We start from the raw sequence: 22069 nt of genomic DNA, 5'->3' as shown, positions 1-22069 counted from the left end.
TCAGATACATTTGGATGTGGCTATTGCGTATAAATGTTGTATTCACCTGTTTGTAATCAGTTATCAAAAAATGGCAAATTTACTAATAAATATACTATATTAAATCCAATATTAAAATTGGCCTCGAATAAAACAACATTCTTAAATGATTACAATTACTTGAATAATTATAATTCAGTAAAGTCAGCAGGAAATTGTAAAGGTCAAGATTAACAAACATATTTCACTCAGGCAACTATAGAATTACTTTATACTGGGAAGAAAGCTCAGTATGCCACTGAATTTCTAATTTAAGCCTACTAAGAGAGTTTCCAGAAAGAAAGAAAGAAAATCTGAAGTTTCTAAAAAAAAAAATGGTAACTGCATTTCTACAAATGTGTTTAGTGGTCTTTGAAGTGATGTGTGCACAGTGCCTATTTTTGTGAATGATATTGCACCATATGTAATGTGCACACAAAGAGAATGTTTTAGAATATGGACTATTCATTTTGACAATTGCACATCAGCAGGACGTCATGATTTAGCCGGTGTATCACAAGATGTCCTGCAGATGGCGGCAGTGGACAAGGAGTGGATGAACTGTGGGATGCAATTTAAAGTTCATCAACGTGGCATCTTTGGATCCCAGAAATTGTTGTGTTCACATTTAGAAGTCGTGGCTCGTTGGTCTAGGGGTATGATTCTCGCTTAGGGTGCGAGAGGTCCCGGGTTCAAATCCCGGACGAGCCCATATTTTGTTAGAAACTCATTTTTGTTGTATTTGAACGAGCATAAACTATAAAGGACAAATAGTGGACATCTGGAATCATATTTCATTTTTCTTTAGTGGGTCAATACAGAATTACTACTCTGTCAGACTGAGTCAATGGATAGCCAAATGCAAACCATTACAATGCTTTTCCTGCAATGTTATTATGTGATATATGTCGATAAAGAAAATAAAGATATGTACTGATATACAGTACTTACTGTAATACTTGCTTATGCTGACATAAAGATGAAAAAAAAGTCACTTGGATAAGTGACGAATCGTTTCTCCCACTGAAAACGCGACGTGCAGATGTACAGAATCATTTTGGTCACATTGAACATGCAAATCAAATAACAGCAAAGATAACACGTATGCGTCACAATCGGCTAGGCTCACGTGCGCTTGCATGGCTCGTTGGTCTAGGGGTATGATTCTCGCTTAGGGTGCGAGAGGTCCCGGGTTCAAATCCCGGACGAGCCCTCCCTTTTCGAGCGAATCCTACTTCTAAGCTTCCACATTTAGAAAGTGTAATGAATCTCCCAAGATATACCAATGGTTTAAGTGCACTCTTCAACAGTTCCTTGGTTAACAAACTAAATACCCTACCTACTACACATATGTCACTGTCATAAAATTTACAGGTTTTATCTCTATCAATATACAAATGAAAATAAAATAAACAACACATTATATATATATAAAATTATTATTATTAAAAGGAAATAATTATTAAAAGGAAATAATGAAAAATATCAATAATGATAGGAACAGCACCATTAGAATTCTGATTTAAATCTGTGACAGATGCCATAGCCACGGAGATGGTGGCAGAAGAATAATCTAAAATAATAATATCTAAAAGTTTTAAAAACATTGCTTTTGTCCAAATTTAATGAAGTTTAAAGGTTTTTTCACATTTGATTTGTGATTCGATATACAGAGTGATTAAACAGAGTTAAAAGAAATAATGCTTTAAAAAACACTCCCCGTGGAGTTACCCGAAGACGCTTGAGTGAGATTTTTTTGGTCCACGAAAAAACTCGTTTTCCCAAACACCACCCCCTTGTATTTCCGTTCATGCGCACTAACCCCCGGCTTCTCTGCTAAGCGTCAGTGCCATGACAACAGGACGATGGCTGCAAGCAAGAGGGTGAGAAATGTGATGTTTGTGTGACCGAGAAGTAACGAATCTTCGACATTTTTCGGACTAGGTCATTCCTGTGAAGGTAAGAGGTAACCGGAACAATAACAAAGGCGTTTTGTTATCAAATGAGAAACCGTGAAAACAGCAGCGACCCTGTTTCTGATCTGCTAGCGTGTAACTAGGGAACTTGAAGGGCTAGCTAATTAGCCGTCTAAGCTACAGTTAATTCAGCCGGCTTGAGTGTAATTGCAGGGTAATTCACCTGTGCAGGTTCACAACGACTTAAAACCGTTCTTGAATTTGTGTCACTAACTTTACTGTTTTTAACGTACAAATATGGAGAGTGTTGTTGCCCAAACAAGAGTCCTTATGGGTGTGAAGCAATAAATCTACAATTGAATAGCTATTACAAAAGTCTAAAATCCAAGAGCTTTCAAAATTTAATATCAGACTAGAACAATAAATTTACTTCTTGATTTATTTTTCCTTTCTATTCTTTGATTGTTGGACTGACTCTCTACTGTAGCATTTAACTCGAGAAAGATCCTATCTTCTCTTAATATTTATAGGCATTGTGCACACATTTAAGACTCCAAAATACGTGGAACTAAGTCCGAAATTAGGGAAACAAACCATTGGAAATGACGGGCTAAAATTACGTTTCCCATTCCACTTTTATTTGTCTGATGTTTGCACATAATTTAAAGTCTCATTCACAAAAAGAAAAAAACACAATTGCCTAACAAAGGGTTTAAAGTGTCTCGGTTTTTATTTTTAAAAAGTAACTCATTTATGCTGAAAACTTTACTTAAGGAACCTCAAAATATATTTAAAGCTAATTGATCTAATCTGGAGACATTGATGAGCAATAGACTGCCCCAAGCAAAACCAGTAAATTAGCACAAAGCCATGCAAATAGTCAGAGGATGATACTGTAAGTTATTCTGATCATAGAGTAATACTGATCAGATTCTTAACCTTTTAAACCTTGCTTTTTATGCAATGACTCGTCAATGTATTCCTTTAACAGCCTCCCCTTCCTGCATGGCAGTGCACTCTGAATAGGTCGGATTCTCTTTGTATGGATTAACTGTCCGTTCCACCTGCTCAGCACTTAGCAAGTAGAAAAGCTGCTTGCCCCCAACTATACACCTCCTTATTCCCCCCTCTATGCTCACATGCACAATCCTGAGGTCACATGACTGGCTCCCTTCTCTGCCATTGGCTGTAGTTGTAAGTGTTATGTTCAGAGCACTAGGGCTTCCTGGGGTAGTGGGTCAAGCTGTCACTATGCAAATGGCTCAAGGCAAGCCTTTTATGAAGGAAAATAGATGGTGGATTGATTTTGTGAATAAGTAGTCCTTAACCCTTCTTTATACTTGCTGTGGTGATGCTCTTAACATTTCTGGCGTTCTACCTAGAGCTGCTCAGTGAACAGGAGATAATGCTGTGAAAAGTTAATGCCTTGTAGATGCATACTCTGCTCTGTCTCTTTGCTCATCTGTCTACAATGTTTTTGTACCTATAGTTATTCAGTTATAGAGAAAGTCATTAACTGAACATTCTGTGGTTATTTATTTTGTTCACAGCATCTAATCCTTCACTTCTTCTGTGTTCCTGTCTGGTCAAATAGAGGCGGCATGTCTCTGTTCAAGGCACGTGATTGGTGGTCAGCAACACTTGGCGAAGGGGAGGAGTTTGACCAGGGATGCCTGTGTGTTGGAGACGTGGACAACAGTGGCACTGGACACGGTCAGTGTGTTGTGAGGAACTGATACACTAGCCATCCCATTTATCTATCTTTCTTAGTACGTCACTTCTAGTTTATTCTGTCAGGATAAAAACACATCAAGTTAAATGTGTCTACTGGATATAATTTGTGTATACGCACTTACTACTAGATTTCTGCCAACTGAAGCTTTAAACTGTTATTATTAAATTTAATTGTGATTGTCGGCAACCTGAACTAGATTTTCTTCTTATTGTTTCGGAGTCTAAGACTAAATTGCCCATAGGTGTGAATGCGGGAGTGAATGTGAGTGCGAATGGTTGTCTGTCCCTGTGTGTTAGCCCTGTGACAGTCTGGCGACCTGTCCAGGATGTACCCTGCCTCTCGCCCTATGACAGCTGGGATAGGCTCCAGCACCCCCCGTGACCCTGAAAAGGATAAGTGGAAGCGAATGGATGGATGGATGTTTCAGAGTCCTGAATTATCTTTATTTATCTTTGTGAAGGCTCCTAGTTCAGTCCTTTGTGTGAACAACACTTTAGTTCCTCTCCTTTTAAATGAACTCTTTTCTTATTGGCTGCCCTTCTCCATCCAAAAGCACAAAAGTGAGAGAGGTGTTCACCTGAGATGGCCATAATACGGACACCTGCCGTTACTCACTATCTGAAATTTGAGCTTTTGACTCATAGATAGCGGCACTCATGGCCCTTCAAAGTCACCTCACTATTTGAAGCTTAGGACAACAACAAAAAAAAGCAAAAGCATAAAACATCCCATTTAGATATCCTCAAAGTAGCCAAAACACAGAAGTATGGGAGCATAAATAAAACCCTTCTCATTTTGATTTGCAGTTCAACTCTGCATTATAATATGTGTTGCTAAACTGTATTTTTTTCAAGCTGGTTGAAAGAAGAGCTGATGGTAACACCGCTTGAGCCACTGGACCTCTTTTCTTTGCAGTATGTCAAACTCCAAAATAATAAAAGTTAGACTGCTACCAATGAGTAATAACCTCTATTCTCTCTGCTATTTCCCCTCTTTGTGATGATAAATTTGCAGACAAAGTTGTAGTGGGAAGTTACATGGGGATGCTGCGAATCTTCTCCCCGCATGCCAGTAAGACTATTGAAGGAGGTCAAGCTGATGCCCAGCTGCTTGAAGTTCAGCTTCAAAATGCCATCATCCAAGTCGAACTGGGCAAGTTTGTTTCGTAAGTATGCAAATCTAACCCACAAACAGTGGACAAGCATACCAAAAACATATGACAATGTACCGTAGTCATTGCTGGTTCTTTCTCTAAATTAAGCTCTTTTCCCCTTTTTGAGTCAAAGTTTTGTCAACATTTCTTTTCAGTTTGTCTGAATGAAACTAAAATGGATTTGGTCTTTAGTGTCACTCCTGATAAGTCAAGTCAAATCACCACAGCCTTGTGTTCTAACACTAGGACCATTGATTATGTTGCTAATCCCTCATTGCACCTTATCTCCTGCCTTCTTGGCTGCCTTCCACCATGTCAGGCCTTGACCACTGTGGTGGTGTTGTGTAGGACAAATTGATATAAGCACTCCCAGTCACAGTCTCACAAAAGTGCTACCTCACAAATTACACATTTGCTCTTTTAAACGGACAGAGGCAGGCAGAAAGAGTTTGTCGACAGTAGATGTTAATGCTAACATCAAATCTTTTTAAACCATCTTGCTTCCGATTGGTTGCCTCTCACAAAAAGGTTGAAACAAGGGTTTGGTGGGGCTTGCTCTAAACACATGCTTTAAAACAGCGGTCCCCAACCTTTTTTGCGCCACGGACCGGTTTATGCCCGACAATATTTTCACGGACCGGCCTTTAAGGTGTCGCGGATAAATACAACAAAATAAAACTAGTACCGGTACCGAAAAAAAGAAGATTTATTCATAACACATGTGAAAAGACCCAGGAAAACAGAGTTAAAGATAAAAACGATAACAAAATAACACTGAAAAACGATAAAAACCCTGAAAAACATACATTTCACACCCGGGCCTCAACTCTCGTGGCCCGGTACCAAACGACTCACGGACCAGTACCGGTCCGAGGCCCGGGGGTTGGGAACCGCTGCTTTAAAACCTTTAACTTGAAACATGTATGTCCTCAATCCAGCTTCGCAGAGAGCATACATTCACAGAGCATTGCTTGTTGGTACAAAATAGAAATGACATGTAGTGTTTCATGTCCACTTTAAATACATCCACTCTCACTGACATCATACCGAGTTCACATGCTTGATTTGAGATGAAGCATTTAAATCAATCTGAAATCTGAGCTTTTAGATCATTCTTGCAAATATGTGTGTTTGATGTGAGCCATTCCAGCAATCACTGCAGATTTAGGCAAAGCAAGACAGGTCTTTTTGAAAAGTAACCAGTCTTATATTTGCATTGTCTTTGGTGGCTGAACAGGTCAGAGGTCACAGTTAGAGAGGATACTGTGCAGTTGATAGAGCTTTAGGAACTGAAGCAGGATGCACAGAGGAGCTGCCCTGTAATTGAATGTTCAGTGTCATCTGTTACATATGTGTGCCTTTCTGCAGTAATGAATCACAGGGCTTTCTTGAACTCTGTGTCATGACCTCGTGTGAATTATAAGCATTCATAGTATAGCCTGTAATAAAGCCTTACTTTAAAATGCCAGGCAGAAATAACCATTTGTAGCTTAATGCTCTGCTTTTTCATTCATAGAAAAAAGCATCCCTTCTGTTACTTACAACCACATTAACATCTTTTTCCACTGCAAAGTATGCTAACCTCAAACCAAGATTGCCAGGAGTTTCTCTCCCGACTCATGATTTACACGATCTATCAGTGGCCCAAACATAGTTGTGCTTATAATGTCAGGCTAACCACTGAGTTTCTAGCATAGTTTTAAAACCCAGGGCCACTTCCAGCGATGGTCGTGCATTGCTGGATACTACGAGTCAGTCAAGTGTAATGTGCAGATGTGTCCAGGAAAAAATCACTTGTTTTGAAGAGACATTGATCAGGTTTCAAAACTATGTAAATGTGGGAAGAAGGATAAAAGCAATTATGGGGGATACGGCAGTGTTGATTAGATATAGGATTATTGTGGTAATTATTCAGAGCTGGAAAAAAAGGAAATTAAAGCAGGACTATAAAGATTTTGAAGGATTGAATATCTCAGATTTTCTATTATATATGTAATTGAAAAGTTGAAGTTATGACTAAAACACACGCTTGCTTGATTCAACACTGCACTCATATTTTACAGCTACATTAAAAAAAAACTTCAAATAAATAACTTAACAAATTCACTCCTTCTCAGGCTCCATACCTTTTTAATCCATGACGGTTAATGAAGTGAGATAAGAAAACCTCGACAAATGAAGAGAAAGTGAGGGACCTTTAACTGCTTGTAATTAGAATTTGTAGACCCTACTTTTAATTTTTGCTAGATGTGTTCTTTGTGAAATATTCTTAAGTGTTCAAATATCGATGGTTAGTGTAAATGTTTTTTTAATACCATCTTGAAGGGCTCCAGACAATGACTGATTGCAGTGTGGACCAATTCCTACTTGATGTAGCTGCAACCCCCCCCCCCCCCCCCCCCCCCCCCACACACACACACACACACACACACAAAAAGAAAAAAAAAAGAAAAATCAAAACACTAGAGATACAGTCATTGTCATTGAAAGGCATGGTTTGCAAATCTTAGTTTTATCCCAGCAAATCCAAAAGTGCTGTACCTGGGGACGGCAGCAGGTCACAAGACAATGTGGAAAAGGTAGGTGAGACAGAAAGCAAAGTCAAATAATGTTTTCTGACTCTAGTGATTGTGGAAATTCTTTGGATAAGACATAGAAGAAGAACATGCACTGTGTAAATATAGTAAAATGTGGTGTTGCCCTAAGTGCTCAAAACATTACAAGCAGCATGTGGCACAGACTCTTAAGGGAGTTTTGTAGTTCCCATAAATCAGCAGCTGTACAACTCATGCAGTAATGTCACCAGTGTGACAATTTAGTCCTGAACCATGAAAGAAACTAGAGATTCATATAATATGTGTAGTATTTTAGACTCATTGTTTACTGTAGTAAATACACAGTAAAATCCAAACCTTTATTTATCTGTTAAAATAATCAAGGACTTGAATCTGTCTGTGAAATTGATGCTGCCTTTCTTTAACATTAATCTCAACATTAATACCACACATTGCCTCGCTGCGGCTGCACAGGAACGTCCTGGAATGGAAGGTTTCTGGGAAAAGCTGTGGTCTGTCTCGAAGGCTTCCCACATCATCACACTGGGAGCAGAATCCAACTAAATCAGTCTGTTTGGAAGACGTTGTGTTTAGTTACCTGCGGTTTTTCGGCACAGCATTCTTCAGAGACTGGTGGGACATTTTGGACGCTGGCCTTGATAGCAAAGCACGTTGTAAATATTGTGGAGGCAGACCGAGGTGGGCAGATGGTGAAAGGTTTTGTTTTCTTGGTTTTCTAAGAAAGAGCGAAAGCTTGTGGTTTTCAGTTTTCTAGTTCCTTGTTGTTGTTCTCTCAGCAAACATAACTGCAGTGGTTGAAACTTAGTAAGACGCATTTGTTCTCAGCCCAGAAAGCGGACACATTCCGTCTCAGTGGTTTTGTGGCAAGGTAAATAAGTGAAAAATCTAGGATCAGCATCACTGGAACATCATCTACACCTAAACCATAACCAATGTTAAAAAAATGCACCAGCTGTTGCAGTAATTATTTTAGACGAATGAGAGAGAATAAGAGTGGATGCCACCCTTGAGTTAAGAACATGGATTCAGCCACAGTGGCAGGAAGCATCTGCCCTGCTGGTGTCTGAGAAAGAAACTCTATCTTTACCAGCTGCAGGGCCGCAGTTCTAGTGTTATTCTAGCGTAGTGATTTTAGCTGTTATTTGGCTTATAACTAGGTGGTCTTGTTAAATAATTGTGGATTTTTAGAGGTATCCATCCAAAATAATCAACATGGGGTCCTGTTAAGCTGTAAAGGACATTACCCAAATGCACCACTGCACAACACAGGAAATAATTCCTCTCCATCGAATGCACAGTACACCCTTTTGGACATGCAAATCACAAAGTTTTACAGTTTAGAGTAAAATGTCAATCAAATATGTTTAATCTCCTTTAATATTCAGTATATTTATAATTGAGCTATTTGTATCTATTAGAGCAATTTTTTATATTATGTAACTTTGTAATATATTGTATCTTTGGTTAAATTTGGTTCAGTATCTTGGAGTAACTGTAACACATAATTTCACACAAAGTATTCTGATTCTGATAAAAGGGTTTTAGTTTTGTAGGTTATCGTATTATTGAACTGCTTTAGTACTTTCTTTGCTGTCTTTTCAGGTGTTCAGAGCTTCTTCACTTGGCTGTTCTCCACCCCAGAAAGCTGTCAGTCTACTCTGTATCAGGTAAAATTTACATAAACAGGGTTTTCATTATTTATGTTTAGTAAATGGACTGATAGTTATAAGATGCTTTTCTACACCACGGAGCACTCAAAGCACTTACATTACAAACCACATTCATACACAGATTGTTCTCTGCTCTTTAAGTTCCCTATATCTGTCACACTCACACGCTTATGGATGCCTTATGGCTAATTTGATGTCCAGTATCTTGCCCTTCACCATGCAGACTGGAGAACATGAACCATTGATCTTCAAATCCCAAACCACTTGCTAAGCCACAGCCACCCTTTTTGGGATCAGTTTTCACTTTTAAGGGTGTCATTATATCTTCTCTTAATTGAAGTTGGGTTTTTTGTGTGTTTTTTTTAACCTTATGCAGGCACTGCAGGGAACGTGGAGCATGGTGACCAGTACCAGCTCAAGTTGGTTTATGAGCATAACCTGCAAAGAACAGCCTGCAACATGACTTACGGCACCTTTGGAGGAGTCACGGGTACACTAAATTCACTTTTTTCATAATATTGTTTTAAACAAGAGAGATGTAAAGCTGTCCTGGAATCACACAAGAATTTTGGTGCATAATAACTTCTCTTAGTAACAGCTTTCTGACAGCAGTGCCATAAGCCATGCACACACATGTAAGTCATTTATACCAAAGAAAACTTTATGTCCACCAGGAATAGTGGCTGGCTATAAAGGGTACTTTTACTGCTTTACAAGTTCTGTGTGTCAGCTTTTGCGTGTGGGTTTTTCTTTTGAGTATTTAATAAAGGAAAGTCAAAAGGCTGAGTATAGGCATTTAGTTGTGTTGATTATCATCAACATCAGTGAGGGACCTCACAAATATATTGAAGTGCAAGCGGTGTGCATTAGTGAACATCTGTGCATGTGTCTTGGCATAAGAGGCAATTGGCAGCGCTGGACAAATACATAAAACTATAAAAGTCTATAAGAAGAGTGAAGGAGGAAAAGGGAGAGAAAGAGAGAGGTCATGTAGCTGCGCTCTCTTTAGTCTATTGGGCTTTTGGAAAAACCAAGTAGGGGAAAGCCCTAATGGAGTAAGCATCCAAGAAAAACACACATACACGCACACACACTGAAACACACACACACACACACACACACACACACACACACACACACACACACACACACACACACACACACACACACACACACACACTCACAGAAACACAGGGAACCCCCTTTAAAGGAGAGAAAATGACATTTCCAAATAAAGCCTGTATTGTCAAGGTGTGTGTGTGAACAGAGAGCTTGCCAGACTCTGTGGCCTGGCATGATGAATCCGTCATTCACTTCATGTTTAGAGAGCCTGTCTGTCTGTCTGTGTGCAAGTGCTCATCTGAGTGTGTATTTGATTGATAGAAAGAATAGTGTGGGCTAATTAAAACCAAAACCAATACCTTGGCCTGTACTGAGTGCACGTGTGTAGGACATACCACAAACCAATAACTCTGACTGTGTCCACGTGTTTTCTGGTTTCCCCACACTGTGCAGGATGTGTTTCAGATGTCAGCTGAGCTCTCATGTAAACTTGTGTTCTTTCACCCATGCTCTCTACTGTCGCCAAGTGCTTCCTTATAGGGCAACTTGTGATCTCTGGGGTTCTTGCAGTCTAAAATGACATGAGGTAGCTGATTGTTGTGAAGTAGTGTGGTGTAAATAAAACTGGGTCTTTGTGCCATGTCCAAGTTTGACATCTGTGTACCTAAATGTTTTAGCGATCCTTACTTATGACTAAAAATAGATATGCATTCCTGACCATTTGACCTTGAACTTTATAACCACAAGTAAATGTTTCAACCCAATGCTGTTTCCTAACCTAAACCTCTGGTTAACCCCTAAACCAAGTCTTATCCCTTAAACAGCCCTTGACCGGAAACTCGGTAAACACAGAAAACCATACAGACAGACTAGTATTCACTTTACATCTCTAGTCTTTTCCTATAGTGTACACCAGTAGATGGCAGTACAGGCCCTAGAACTGCTCTTCTATTTCACCTTGATACTGAATGAATGAGGTCCTGTTTTAATTCTTGTACGGGAATTCCCCTTTCCCAGCTTTCCCAAGTAAGGAGTTCTGAGTAGAGATTTAGTGCCTTGTTCAAGAACGGCTTCATCAGAATGGTGTGCATGTTTACACATGCTTTATTTTGCAGATAATGGTAATGCTTATTCTTTCAAAATTTTTATTTTATTTTACATTTTTAGATCATTTTTAGTGCTTTTAAATGTTTATGAGTGTAAGACTATATATATGTGGCAATAATCCTAAAAAATTATTAGAGAAAAATCCCCCAAAATAAATGACATTTGGGGAAATCTGAATCTATTTTGATGTTGCAACTCTTCATCTAAATTCTCAGTTTGCTGCCTGCCTTTTTTTAACCTTGTTTTTGATTATAATTGTTATGGACGGATTTTTTTTTTTTTTTTGCATTTTAGATTGGATATAGTAGAAACAGAGGAGAGGGGAAAGGATGATGTGCAACAGAAGTGCTCCCCACTTATTTTGCACTGTTCTGCATTATTTCTGTCTTCTTTGTTTACTGTAGCAGCTGCTTAGTTTTGTAGTCTAAATTATACCAATAACGATCAATGCTTCATTTATAACTGAAGATATTTGTGTTCTGTTTGACTACATACACACAAAAGAGGCTATTTTTATTTCTCTTTTCCTTTTAAAGGGCAGATGAGTTTTTGATCTGTGTGCGTTTTATTGGGAAAAGATGTTCGCTGTTTGCTCTTTCCTCACCATTTCACATAGTTTACAAGAAAATGAGCCGAACTCACAGTTGATTGGATGAAACACAAACATACACATACTCGTAATGATTATCTTGCACACACACACACACACACATACACACACACACACACACACACTGGACAGTATTTTCTGTGTAGTTTTACTGCATAGACAGTGATAGTCACAGCTCTGAGGCAAGAGCAGACTTCTGAAAATGTATTTCTTCCACAGATGTTGTGTGATAAGACTCTGTGTGTTTAGATCACAGTTAGTATAATAGACAGATTTGGTCACTATGACATCATCCATTTTTGTGGTTGTATTTTGAAACCTTAACATTTGCTTGTGTTGTGGAAGTGTTCTGGAGTATTCTGGAGCCACAACTAACCATATTTTGATGAGAATTAATTTAGTGGCATGTTACCAACTAACAATAGAAAGCTTGGATAGTACGCTGCATGCATACACTGTAAGGAATAAACGCCCTACACAGATATCTTGGTAAATTTGTGCTAAGTAACAGACTACTGCAATATTAAAAATGTATCAAAACAGATACACAGACTTCCTGGTGATTCTGTACCACACAGCAATCCATTTTAATTATGAGATAATTCTCTTAAAATGCCCAACAAGCCACCAACAGCACAAATGCAGTGGAGAGATCCAGCTCATTAAGTACATTTAGCAGAGTTGAGGACTAGTAGAAACAAATTGCTTTTGGCTGCCTGCCTGGGGACAGACCTATCAGTCAAAGTGGCCATGCCCCTTAAATCCAATTTCTAGATGGAGGAGTTATAATAAGGTTCATCCACTTTAAAGCTGTTGTGAAGGAAGTAAACTTATGTAGTGGCCTAAAACATTTTATTACCAGTCTGTATGAATGCTTTTTAAGGCTGTAAAGTTGGTCATTTTAACATTGGAGTTTACAGGTACTCACTCACTTTTGTAGCCAGCCTCAAGTGGCCACTAGAGGTACTGCAGTTTTGGCACATCCATGTGGGTTCATTTGTCACCCGTGGAGGTTGCTGCTTGGTTTGGATATGGAAACTAGCGTGTGTGCGTGTGGGAGTGTTTTTGCAAGTCGTGTCTGCTGTTACACGTGAGTGTGTGTGCGTGTGGGTTTGCATGTGTTGGTCTATAATAGCACCCATTTAGCAGTGCTGTAGGCACTGTAATAGCAGCTCTGTATTAATACTACTCTAATAGCTGGGCTGCCATTTGGTTTGGGTCACTTTCAGGCCACACACTTACAGTCGAAGTATAGACTGGTCTTACACACACACACACACACACACATATATATATATATATATATATATATATATATATATATATATATATATATATATATATAGACACATAGATGCATGCACTCACATGTTGTGGTCCCCGAGCCAGCACATTCACATGTACCTACAACTTTCCCTCTTTCTCTCACACTCTCACATTTTCTCTCTCATATTTACACAGAGGCGAGGTGCTGCCCACAGCAGTGTGCAGCCAGCCTCTGTGCTTTGTTGGCTGCTCTGTGTGCTTGTTCAACAAGTCTTATTAATGACACTAATACAGGCCTGTTTCCTCCACTGTGTCTGAGCAGTGGCTCTCATACTGGGCTCTTTGACACACTATACCTGGCCGTGGGCGTGTGAAATTACATTTGGACAGTTGCTGTTATGAAACAGCTTGGCTCTCGTTTTCACTCTGTATTTCTTATTATTGATGATACAGAGTCATGTCAGGCTGTGCTGAGTGTCTGTTGTTTTGACCCTTGAGCTGCCTTTGAGGGTCGGAAATGACATCCAGAAACCTGACAAATCGGTGAAGTGTTTGTCTGAGACAGGTCTTTACCTCAGCCTGTTCACACAGTCTTGGTCTGTTTCGAGTAGAACAATGACTTAAGAAACCAAAATGACTTTGATCATTTCAATGCTGTTGTCTGTTTTTCCCTTTTATAATGCGGTAACCTGTTTCCAAATCTGATTTGTTGCTTATAATTGATGGATTTCAATAATGCAGTAGGTTGTGAAATATTTTAGCAGTTTATTTTTTTGTTTTACTCTCTCATGATAATATCCAGCTAGTATCTTGAACATCCGATAGTATCTGTTATTGTTGCGGGAGAAATGGTGATGTAAAATTTTTCAGAAGAATTTCCTTGAGTGACTGATTGAATTTATATCAGAACATACTTAATTGAAAATGTACATTTTTCAAATAGTCATTATTTATGTCCGTACTACTGTAGGTTAGATTATTATATATAGATATTGTTAGTGATTTTTTTTAGTCTATAAAAAATGCACAAAATATTCATCTTTAGGAAAATTTCAAGGAAATAAAATTTATAAAACCAGAAGTCATTTTCAAAGAAATCTTAGTGACCTTTATAAAATTTTAATACTGTATATTTTCCCACCAACAGAAGAAGTTGCCTACCACAGCATACCGTTTTGGATGGTACAGCATTTGTTGACATTACTATTCATTCTAACGGAAGTTTTCATCTCACAGGCCTAGAGACCAGTTGGTGACCCAGAGGCAAAATGCTTGGTGTGTGGTTGATCGAGGTTGCTAGCTATCACCAGGTGAAATCTGTCTCAAAGAGGGTGTCAAAAACCTCCTTTTGATTCCTTTAGTCACTAGCAAATTGTTTTGTTTGCTCATAATTTGCATTAAAGACACTGAGTTGCCTGCAAACACTTACATTTACTTTCATACTCAAATCGGAAACCGAGAATGTTTCCCTCAAAAGTAAAAGCTTTGCCTTTTGAAATGTGTTGGTTCCAGTGAGAAGGCACAACTGTTTCTTCAAATGCAAACTCTCTACATTCCCAGGTTGCATCGTATGTTTCACAATTTCACTACCACCTGGTGAGTAGTCTGCAACTGTTTGCAGACAAGTTCGTACCTTTCTTGGAAACTACTGGCAACCACCACAACCTGCTATCTACCCAAGCTCCTCAGTTGATCACAAAACTGCATGAACCTGCATGAACCAGTTGTGGAGTACACAGTTTTAACTAGTGACTGCATTTATCACCGGGTCACTAATAGATTTCTGGGCCTGTATGAAAGAGAGTTGAGCAATCAGTTGCATGCAATAGCCAACAACCTCCAGCAATGACTCACAACTGTTCCGGAATCTGCATTTTTTCCCCAACGGTTTCTGGGTAGTCACCAACAGGTCTCTAGGCCGGTGTGAATGAGGAAAACAATACACAGCAACAGGCAAATGCAAGTAGAGAAAAAAGTGGAAAACAGACAATGAATCCACCTGTTCATGACAGAACACCATTTATTAAATTAAAAATTTTAAACATAAATGACGTATGCTGACATTTAGGACAAATTGCTCTTTATGGCAACCTCAGCCAGCTAAATTTAGGGTTGTTTTAGCTTTAATTTAATTATATTGAACATAATATAAATGAAAACAATCACAGTCTGGGTCTGTTTTAAGAAAATACAGAACACTAGTGTTTAAGAGACACTGTCAACACTATAATTGGCTGGAGCTTGTGCATTTCCACAAATTTTCCACATTAAGGACATTTGGACAGCAGACGTTCATGACTTACAGTTTTGAACTAAACACAATGCACTCGGTCCTCAGAAGACTACATTTGTTTTTCAGATATATATATTTTTTAACTCCACACTCAAGAATACACACTTGTGGCTGGATGTAATCCACCCATATGAAGACATGCACATTCTGCTTCAACATTTGCTGTTGGCTCTCCATCAAATATTGTGTTTAACACACTTTTATTCACAGGGTGTGTTTGCGATGTATGAGACCTTGTCCTTCAGTGTGTTAATGGCCACCCTGAATGGCCGCTCATCACTCAGGCACACACACACTCTCACACACACATACTTGTTGACACAGAATAGGTGTGTAGGAGTGTGTGGCTTTTCTGTCTAAATCCTTGGTGATAGATGTTAAGTATGTATGTATGTGTTTGTGTGCACTGTAGGTGGCTGTCTCCCTGACCTCTAGTTGATGGCAGTGTGAGTTTTAATAGCGCATTGAGGCCTAATTATAGTTCTCTGGTCACACAGCCCCACTGCTTTATGGCAGTGTGTGCTGCTGTGTATTTTGTGTGTCGGGGCTTAGTATGTCCTACACCAGGCCTTTCCTAATAAACACGTAGTCTTGAACACATTTATACTTACAGCCAGGTGTCTGTGTGTATGAGTATGGAGGTGTTAATGGAGATATCAGATTCAGGCAGAGGGAGTAACGCACCTCACAGCACAACACAACATCAGGGCTGAAATTAAACAAAAGCCACAAAAGTCCTCCAGGATCTTTGGTGCTTGTGTTATTAAAAAAAAGTGTTTTTTGTTGTTTTTTTTTATTGAGGGATGTAGATGAAGCAGCCAAAAAAGCAGCCTGTATTCTTTACATGAATTAGTTTGTTTGCTGTGCAGTCTGACCTTGTCTAAAGGCCAAAGTGTTTCGAAAGGTGGAGCTAAAAGTCCCAGAGAGTGACTGGACATGATGAGTTGTACAAATGTAGATAATGGTGTACACTTTGAGATGGTTTCTGTTCAGTGACATTGATGATGTTAGACTAGGTTGTTTGTTCAAATTGTGTCAGAGAAACATGGGGGAAAGCTTAGGATACACTTAAAAGTTGAAGCTCCACCTGTTTTTACGCCACCGACGTTGTTAATTGCTACATGAAATTAACCTCTCTCTGAAAGCCAAACTGGAAAATACCTAGCAAAACATACCTGAGTTCACAGTATAACATTGTATTTAATTACATTGTTTTTTGTGTGTTTTTGTTTGCTATTATCAGTTCAAAACATTTTAGCTTGTGAATAAATCTACTTTGCTGCCCCCCACTCTCTCCATCAGGTCATCATTCCCTCTGTATCCAGTCTATGGACGGGATGCTGATGTTCTTCGAGCAGGACAGCTACTCTTTTGGCAGGTTCCTCCCTGGTTTTCTGCTGCCTGGTCCCCTGACTTACAACCCCAGAACAGACAGCTTCCTCACTGTATCCTCTGCACGAGAGCTGGAGAGCTACAAGTAGGCTTTTTTATAATTCATTTATTTATTAACTTTTTTCATCTTGTGTTACTTGCCTGAAGACTGCAGTGTTGTAATCCCACAAATATTTGCAAGCAAGATAGCTGGGATAAAGTTACAGTATAATACTTTCACAGCTTTCAGTGAAGTCCATCACATAATAATTTCTACAACATACATCTCCAGATGCCCTCAAATGGCATCAATAGTCTTGTCTTTCATTTCTGATTGTTGGTGGCATCAGAGGAGTCCATAGTCTATGGGAGAATCCCAGCTGAGGGATTTTTGCAATACAGCTTCGAGTCCATTTTCTTCATTGCATAGACTTTGTATGTATGCACTATGAGAGGAGTAATGTTGTATGCTGGAATGTATGTAACTGATTTCTAACAGCAAGATCCTTGATATAGGCCTATATATTAGTTGCTAGAAAATACTGAAGTTTTATTCTAAGATGGAAAAAAACCCCAAGTTGCTATTAAAAAGGAATTCACATCTGTTTACAAGTAATATTTAGGCTCGAACAGTATAAACTTTCTTAAGGTTATCTGATTCACAGTCTTCAGTATCAGCTGCTGATGGTTAACGAGCAGTGCTGACTAAATCCCCACCATCCGAACACCATCTGCTCCCAGTGCAGATCTTGTCTGGATGGACCGAAACACACACACAGACGCACTTGCGCACACATGGTTTGATCGGAAAGTACCTCATTTTAATGTAAGCACATGTACACTTCACTCTGACTGCATATCGTTAAGAAGTCTTACAGACTGCGTGGGTGTACGCTGTGCATGCGTGCAGTCTTCTCTTCCAGCTGTTTGTTATCTGGGTGCACCCCACCAGTATCAAGACACTCTCCAGACTAGATATCACAGTGGAAACCCTGACGTCACCGTTCTCACTGGACACACACACAAACACAGCCCTGCAGTGTACAGACTGCAGTAAATCAGACAGAGCTCAGCAGACGTATACAAGCTTTCCATAAATGACAGCACAGCATTACGAATGCAACAAACTTATTTCCTTTACACTGTGCATTAAACACCTCTAACCAACGTAATGTCTCTGCTATAAATAGAACTTCACATTTAGTGGAGACTTTAGAGTTTAGCCAGAACAAGACTTTGATGTGTCACAATAAATGTAAACACTAAATAGCATGCAGTCAGAGCTGTTCAGTCAGTACAGATGAGCATCATTAGTTAAAGATATGAAGTGCTACATAAATGATCAGTTGATTAGGATACCTACTAAAAAATAAAAGTTAAAAAAATTGCTAGAAGTAAAAGTGTTTTGCTCCTTGGGATACAAGTCACCAACACATACAATTTATGATTTATACTTTGCTCTTCCTGTCCCCATATTCAAGCTTGCTGCACATCCAGGAAGCCCAAGTTATCACCGTGTTTGTGTGACTAAACATTTTCATAACAAGGATCACTCTGCTTGAAGATTAATTAAATTGATATAGCATCAAAAAAAAAATTTGTGCATTAAATTTTAGAAGTGATGGCTTTAATAGAAATAATGCTTTATTTGTATGGGACTTTAGGAACTGTTAGAAGGTGCCTCACAGTTTGGATAAACATTTGAACACATACATTTGCCACATAAAGTACATAAAAACACACATCCAAGCATCCGCTCTTACATAAGCATCTCTTTCCATGTGGACTTTGGATTTGGTGATGAGCATAGAGCAGTTCCTGTTGCAGATGCACGATAAATGGTTTTCATATCACACAATAGCAGCAGGAAATGTATTAGCACTAAAACAGTGGATGCATTAATGATGCGGTTCTGGGAGAGCATTAACAAATCACTTTTCGACTAAAATACTTTGTGATCAAGATCACTGGTATTGACGTAAGACCCTACCAATTAGCAAAATCGAATAAATAAATGGATAAAAAATGTTTATCTGTTTATTTATGCAGTCATTATGTATGGGTTAAATGTTTTTTCTTAACCCCAATTTTGATTTAGATACTTTAGAAATGTTCTAATCTTTGAATGTGGTCAGAGTGATGGAAATATATAGACACACCATATCAGATGACGGGGTCAAAGCCATGCTGACTGTTATACATTTAATATCATATGACTGGTCAAACAGTTCTGCTTGGCTCAGTTTATTTAGCTTGCTGGACTTTCTCCTGCCCTGATGAATGAGAGCTTGATTTGGTTACAGTGTATGTGTGTGTGTTGGCGTCAGCTTTCAGCTTTTAGTTTGTGTTTATCCGTTACCTCAGAAAGCGTACATGCTTAGTGTGTATTTGTGTAGTTTGCGTGAATGTATATGCTTATTTGATCTGTATGTTGAAGGTAAGTGTGTGTGTGTGTGTGTGTGTGCTCCTTTCTGAGAGATCCTCTTTCATATAAATGGGATGTTTGTTTCCTCAACCTCAGTGTCCTAAACTTGCACGATGACCGATACTGCCTAAACACACACTCCTGTACACACAAAGTCCAACCCGCACACCATGTTCACTGGAAACAGTATTTTAATGACAAATAGAAAAAAAGTATGTGTATATCACTGTCAGTGATATTTGTCTTCCTCCTTACATGCTGCTCATGCAGGTGAATAACCAGATTTCTTTGGTTCTTTCTCAAACACAAGGCTTTCTGTGATTATGTTTTTTCTTCTTTTTTGGCCCTCTTTCATATTATACACACACCCACCCACACACACACGTGCGCATGCATGTCCAGTTTTAATTCAGTCATTTGACCTCTTATCCCATGATTAGTAAAACATCTAAGTGAAGGGTGGAATAATTATGAAATATCAAAGCAGAGTGAAAGAATATACTTATTTTATAGTGTTGTTTTAGTATTATTAGGCTGAATTTAATCCCTTCACTCATGCAGGAGCTGGTCTGTCGATCCATTGAGTGTTGCCTTAAAAGCTTAAAACCCCTGACATGTTTAATATATTTTTTAGTCCATTTTCTTTCCCAGGAAATGGTCATGGCGTGATGAAAAGGTTTCTTTACTGGCAGTCATCCATAAAGCTCATTAGTCTGCTCGCCGTTTCTCAGAGAGGGCTAAGCGGGTAGCGCTACTGTACGGATGAGTTCAAAACTATAAATCTTGCATTGTATTGCAAAAATCAAAGGTTAGAACACTTCATTTACTATTTTATACAAAATGTTACGAGGAATTAGCATCACTCTTCGAGTCACATGTGGTAATCAGGTTTATCCAGGTATAAAACGAAAATGTTGTTAGAGGAGTGGAAAGGGGAGAGATGTGAGTGCTCTCTGCAGTGAGTAATACATGAAATAAGTAAAATTCAACCAAAAGAAGGCAGTCACAGTCTTTTTATGAAAGCCATACTGAGCTGCATGTGAAGTTACAGAGCTTGAAATTTGATTTATTTTTTTATTTACATTTTTGTCTGGGTTAGAAATTACAAATAGAAATTTGTAATTCAAGTGACCAAAAGGCCTACAGTGTATATACTAAAGCTTTGCCGCAGTTTCATACTAGGTTACATACTAACCCTAAACGCATTTTTGAGAATGACACTGAAAAGCATAACAAAACTAAGTATGCCCTGAAGTCAAAACTCTGTGAGAATGTAACTTCAGCACACTTACATTATATGCTAGTGTTTAGCTGCAGATGTTTTCCCTGTCCGCTGTTTAAATGCTAACGTGATAAGGTCAGTTAATTAGATACACAAAGTACAAATGAGACTATAGTCGATGCAATTTGTAAATTAAAGTAAGTAAATAAAATTTTATTTATGTATCCCAAAATCAGATTCAAAGAGCTTCATGGGCATAAAAACATATTAATAAAAAAGCAGTTATTTAAATTATTAGCATTACAATTTTAACCTGTTAGCAGCTCCACGTGTGGGTAGTATACATAATGAATATGGTGTACTGAAAGTGCTGTTGCTTTGCACAAATATTTGCGGACTCAATAAAAAAAGAGGCTAAGATAAAGTATTACTAGTACCCTTAAAGTAGCAGCCATGTTGGATTGTGCTCCTTCCAATAAAGGTCAATTTCAGGGTTGCTTGCTTTGATTAACAACAGCTTTGTGTCGAAACATGCAAAACAGAGTGAGAAGGTTGGTGGATAAATGAGTAGTTATTTAGTGTTTGGTCTGGGGTGTGCAATTGGGGTCAGTCAGGTTTGGAGCTCTGTTCATCCAGGTGTTTGGGAAGATGGATAGATTCCCGCTAAGCTGCTATGACTGCCAGCTTCTTACTGGAAAAAGCCTAACATGCAGATGCCAAAATCAACTGACCACAGATCAGTCTGACCACTTTATCCTTAGCCAGTGGCCTGCGGCTCACTGATTAAAACTGATAGATCACGGTTCGAGGGAACGGTAGGTCTGTGATGTGTTGATTGACCACAGAGAACCTGTAAAAGAGAAGGTGACTATAAAATGCTTGCAGGGGTTTGTTTATTCTGAACATGAATTGTGTGCTGTTGTTGTGGTTTTGCTCTAATGGTTGAGAAACTGTGTAGTTTGGCTTTTTAGAATAGCTGGGGAATATCTAGTACTTTTTGGACAATGGAAAGTGTCCTAGACCAACTCTGTCAGTTTTTTCACAATTTAAATTTCTCCTACTGTGTGTTTAAAAAAAAAAAAAAAGTTATTTGTTTTCTGTCTGAGACGACGTACACAGAAAAAGTAGCTGTCTGTGTCTTTTTTACTGTCAGGTATGAGACTCTCGCTGTGGCTACAGAAGCAGAAAGTCGACAAGATCCCAACTTACCCCTTAAGACTGGAGGCAAGAGGCTGACGGTGAGCACTAACACACACATATTTTTTTTTCTTTGACATGATTGTTTGTTTATCTGTGTTGTGATTAGTGTTTAAAGACTGTAGGTTGAGTGATATCTGAATCTCGATAGTTCTTTGGGATCCCCTCATTTTCAGTCAAATGTGAATAATAGAATCCAAATGTCAGAGCACTTATGAATGTACTGTTCATGCTATTTGAATTTTTCTCTACCAGCACCAAAGGTCGCCACTATTGCCTTGAATTCGAACATAAAAATCTTTATTTGCAGAGCTTAAAGTTTCGCTGATACCCATTTCTATGGTAAATGGAAATTAAGTATCTAATAAAAAGGCACTGCACAACATTTTATCAAGCGTGTTCAGACAACGCACATGTCAGGCTGACATTCACGCATACAATTTTTTAA

General features: G+C 38.7%; 1 protein-coding gene and 2 non-coding genes across 7 annotated transcripts in view; all 3 read left to right on the top strand.

Moving 5' to 3' along the window:
• Window positions 1-657: 657 nt before the first annotated feature.
• On the top strand, window positions 658-729 carry trnap-agg (transfer RNA proline (anticodon AGG)). The gene has a single exon. It is a non-coding gene; the product is annotated as a tRNA-Pro (tRNA).
• A 430-nt stretch (window positions 730-1159) lies between these two features.
• trnap-agg (transfer RNA proline (anticodon AGG)) lies at window positions 1160-1231 on the top strand. The gene has a single exon. It is a non-coding gene; the product is annotated as a tRNA-Pro (tRNA).
• A 606-nt stretch (window positions 1232-1837) lies between these two features.
• Window positions 1838-22069, top strand: part of bbs9 (Bardet-Biedl syndrome 9) — a 171581-nt gene continuing 151349 nt past the window's right edge. For 2 of the 5 annotated variants that reach the window (XM_080308476.1, XM_026183621.2), the window contains exons 1-7: window positions 1838-1977; window positions 3529-3647; window positions 4684-4834; window positions 9001-9065; window positions 9445-9558; window positions 16709-16883; window positions 21578-21662. In XM_080308476.1, the coding sequence (XP_080164602.1) occupies window positions 3536-3647; window positions 4684-4834; window positions 9001-9065; window positions 9445-9558; window positions 16709-16883; window positions 21578-21662 (702 nt within the window). In that variant the 5' untranslated portion in view covers window positions 1838-1977; window positions 3529-3535. Of the gene's footprint in view, window positions 1978-3484; window positions 3648-4683; window positions 4835-9000; window positions 9066-9444; window positions 9559-16708; window positions 16884-21577; window positions 21663-22069 lie in introns of all 5 variants that reach the window. The other 3 variants (XM_026183620.2, XM_026183619.2, XM_026183622.2) reach the window with 2 other exon arrangements.

Source organism: Astatotilapia calliptera, chromosome 11 (assembly GCF_964374335.1).
Source record: "Astatotilapia calliptera chromosome 11, fAstCal68.1, whole genome shotgun sequence".
Classification (NCBI taxonomy): Eukaryota; Metazoa; Chordata; class Actinopteri; order Cichliformes; family Cichlidae; genus Astatotilapia; species Astatotilapia calliptera.
This window is presented reverse-complemented; position numbering and strand designations above follow the sequence as displayed.